At 42.0% G+C, this 4,431-nt stretch overlaps 1 protein-coding gene across 1 annotated transcript in view; it reads right to left on the bottom strand.

The window, feature by feature from the left end:
* Positions 1–244: 244 nt before the first annotated feature.
* Positions 245–4,431, bottom strand: part of chchd6b (coiled-coil-helix-coiled-coil-helix domain containing 6b) — a 60,636-nt gene continuing 56,449 nt past the window's right edge. The window contains exon 8 of the mRNA XM_080494675.1: positions 245–524. Coding sequence (XP_080350801.1) covers positions 501–524 — 24 coding nt within the window. The 3' untranslated portion in view covers positions 245–500. The remainder of the gene's footprint in view (positions 525–4,431) is intronic.

The raw sequence follows: 4,431 nt of genomic DNA, 5'->3' as shown, positions 1-4,431 counted from the left end.
CTTTCCCTTCTCTCACTTAATGAAATCATGAGCACGACACAATCAAGCCCCTGGGCCGACGCAGCATTGTCAGAAGGGTGCACACGACCCCCATTTTCAGTAGTGGAAGCATTATTAGCGTGCCGTGACAAGAGACAGCCAACTGCCACCACGCTGTACACACACACACACACACACACACACACATACACACACACACACACACACATACACACACGCACAAATGACACAAAGACACACAACCTGCAGTCTCATCACCACTGGATTACTGGGATTTATTTCAGCGACAGCAGGGGTCTGCTCGCACAACTTGAAAATAAATCAACACTCTGAAGTGACAAGTCGAGATAATGCACTCAAAAACCAAGAAGAACAGAGAGTGGGAAGAAAAGGACAGTTCACTCTGGTGGTGGCGAAATTAATAGATGGATGGACGAAGGAGGGGGAAAGTGGACGGATTGGACATGTTCGCTTCTTCACCGCTGCAGTCTTTGGGTTCCTCAGCCGTGATTTGTCTGCGGACTCTGAAATAAAGAGACACAAAAGAAGCAGGAGAGTGAAAAAGAGAACTGTTAAGGTATACATTTCATGACAAAAAACCTCAAGGAGAATATTGTCGAAGTTGGGATGCGTCTGTTCACATAACAAGTGGGATCGGTGCCACTAAAAAAATGTCCATGTGCTCGCCATTGTTTAATGTTTATAGCTGATTGTTCTCCTCACATATATTACAAAAACAACAAACGGCGCCAACTCACGGCCAGGCATGCAAATTACACCGTTTTCAGTAATTAACGCGTAAACGGACATCGTTTTCAAAATGTTGCAGTTAACGCAAAATATTTTTAAAATAAACATGCAAAAATTATGCGTTTTATGTTGAAACATCCTGTAAACGAGGCCTGAGACACAAACACTGCAGACATTGCAAATAACAAAAACACCAACAAAGTGCAACATGTTGAAATAGCTCTCTGTCAGCACAGTGAAGTTAAGCTCCTATCTTTCTTCATAATTAATAAAATACATGTCTTTAATAATTAGCAACGCAGGTCGGACTAGCATGGTATCAACTTGAGGGCTTCATTCTGGCTTTTATTGTAGATTATCTTTGATGGTTTTATATATACAGTCCATGCTGAGGCCCAAAGAGAAACTGTAGTCGACCTCTGGGTGGACTTGTTTAGCCTGGAGCTCAAATAAAGTATTAAAGTAATTTAGGACAGGACAAAACACACACACATACACACACACTCATGTGGATTTTCCAAAATCTCTCTTCAAACGTTGTCATTCTCCAGGCGTAAAGCTAAAATTGATCCCAACAAGTCAGACAGTCTTGCACACATTTGAGTCCTAATCCAGAGAATCTGAGTCGCTCAGGAGAAGCTCTGCACTCATCTACAGGTTCGGTGGACTCACACTCACACTTGACGAATTTTGACCGGGCTCTACGATGACCAGAGTGATTGTTTTGTGGAACTGCTGCACAGCAACAACTGCAACTGAGAAACATAACTATTCAAACAAACTTCAGAAAATAACCCTGAACTTTCCGGACGAGGTAGAGAAGTACAACGACGGCTATGCAGCCCATCTACGCAATTTCAAGGATTTTACTGACTTTATCCTATCTACTTCAGAGGACCGAGGCTTTTTTCAAGCTCAATCTGTATTGTTGTCGTAGCACCAGGCTAATCAGTGAAGCGACAGCACGGAGCAGACGCACTGCTGCTGGACTGTATGTGCAGGAAGGAAGAAAAGGCCGTAACCTCACTGCATTGCATTCACCTTGTCACACAAAACGTTAAGGTCTACAAAGGAAAATCTAAATTGTTGGGGTATGATCTGTATCAACAGAAGTTTTCCAAAACAAACATTTCATATTGATATTAGATCTTGAGCATCCTGTAAAGACTGTCGTCTTCACTGACTTTACAGACTACTGTCTTTAGTGAACCATGAACAATCACAGAGTAAATCCTATTGAGTTTTCACGACCTCGAATTGAGTTTGACTTCTCATAATTTGCCCATATTATTCTCTAACTTCACAATAAAACTGTGTTTTATGAATCTAATAAACAGGATTGTTTGGAAGTTTGCCACAGTGCTTGTCAATGCACTACCCAGTCTGGTACACATCGGTCACTTCTTGAGTGTGTTGAAACATGTTTAGAGCCGGACAACACTCTTCAAACACACTAACTACTAACATGAACACCTAAACACAAATAAAGTGCAGCCAAATGTGTCAACAGCAGCCTTACAGGAGAATATACTATAGATGGGTTTCGTAAAGGATTCTCAATAGTCTCAGCACCAGAAATCTATGTCAGACCAATTTGTTAATAGTATAACTGGTAACTGCCATTGAACATCATGGTCACCAAATGAAAGAACATTCAGAAACTGTAATCACACACCAACTAAATGACTTGAGGATGCCACATTTTGGAACACTTGCACACTGCGCATCTATTGGGAACCGTACGGTAATGGAAGAGCTCTACTAAAGCAGGCATCCAGAGTTATTTTGGAGCAAGATATCTTCCAAATGACTTGGCAGGGTTTATTTTTTATTGTTTTTAAGAGATAAGATTATTAAGAGTTGTCTTTTTGTGGAGTGTAACATTCACAGCTGATTATGCTTTGGAAAGACACTTTACCATGGGCTATAACCAAACCCTTCTCGTGTCAATACGAATAGAAAGCCACAGTCCCAGGATGAGACGCAGGGCAACACGGGGTTAGTGAAGCATTAGCTTGCGGCTGCTGGGTGGGCTAGTTGGCATGCTAACTACCTCTGTGCTCGGCGGGCAGGCAAGATACGCTGGCGGGCAGGTTAGCTGTTCACTTGCCAAGTGCATCCGAGGGCAACGCAGCCTGTGCCTTTGAATTGGAGATGAGCGGCAAATGTGACAAGGGGATTTAGCTTTACTGTTCCACTCACGTCCTGAGACATAAAGTCGGGACAGTGTGTGTCTGCATGCGAGCCTGAAAACTCACTATTTGTGTGACAGAGGCCGTTTACGTACGAAAGAGTTTATGCACATACAGGCCCCGTGTGTGAGCGTGATATATTTGTGTGCACGTGGGAATAGGTGGCACAAGTATTGTGAGCGTGTTGGTATTGCTCCACCTATACGTGGCAGTGTGATGGAACATTACGCCTAATGCATAGTGCATGAAGTACTTTCTGAATTTTAAACTGACCCCCGGCACCTCCCACAGTACACACAGTTCAATTCGGTGCCCCAAGCCCCAAATCTGGATGGCGACCATACACACGTGGATAATTTAAAGACGGGAAAAGCTTTTCATGCACAACACAGCCAAAAATTCACTGCGCTGGATTTCAGACATGCACACAGCTGCTCTATAGTGTAATGGGGCTGAACTGGAGAAAATCCCCACATTTAAAAAGGCTGTAATGCCAAGATATTTTATTTTCACACTCTAAAGATACTATATCTAGTGTTTTAGTATAATGTAGATCAATATAACTTGAAATATTGAGACAAAGCAACAGGATGTCTCCTCAAAACTGCTGGTGCATCCACTAAAATCAGTAAATCCTCCAACAGCCGGTTTATTCTTGTGATACAAGATGGTGTATTGAAGCACTCAAAGAAGAGGGAAAAGTCATCACAATTATGGCTGAAGCGCTTGGCTACTATATTGAGGTTTACCGTGCACTAAGCAAATACATCATTTGCCCATCTGAGGAAAATCAGATCCACTGCAACTACAAGCTTCCTAAAACAACAGATCTGAAGAACCAAAACTCTGAAAGCCAATTAAATCAACACTGCCACTCAGCGTACAACTGCGTAGTTTCCTTTTAACATCAGGCTAAAGTCATTTTACAGCCCATCCTAAAATCAGCACATTTATTTTTCTTTAAGGGATGCAACGTAACATCGAGATACTCAATGAATTAATGAATTGCAAAGTTGAACAATATACTTCCTTGTGCCCTTTTTATTTGTTATCAATGCATCCAGGAACTTAGACTTTGGACATCGTGATCCAACGTTGTACATATTGCAATCATTTTTTCAGAGAAAATGAATGTTCATGTTGAATTAAATCAACAGCAGCCACACAAACATGTTTTCTTGAACCTGCCAGTTTCCATCCAATTAGAGAGTGCTGCGAGTAGCAGAGAGATGTTTCGTGTCGGCTGGTGGGAATCAACTTTGAACATAGACGCAACAGTGTGTTCAGTGTGGCTCCTTTTCCACTGCTATAAGACAATGAGCAGTATACAGGCAGCACACACACACGTGAGCACATATGTGGTAAGTGTACGGACAAACACACACACACACACACACACACACACACACAAGTGCACTTTCCTTGCTCACTCGTCTTTTCTCTGTGAAAAACAAAAATAATAGACAAGTAGAAAATCAATAACTGTCTT

This window comes from Blennius ocellaris, assembly GCF_963422515.1.
Source record: "Blennius ocellaris genome assembly, chromosome: 4".
In the NCBI taxonomy this organism is placed as follows: Eukaryota; Metazoa; Chordata; class Actinopteri; order Blenniiformes; family Blenniidae; genus Blennius; species Blennius ocellaris.
This window is presented reverse-complemented; position numbering and strand designations above follow the sequence as displayed.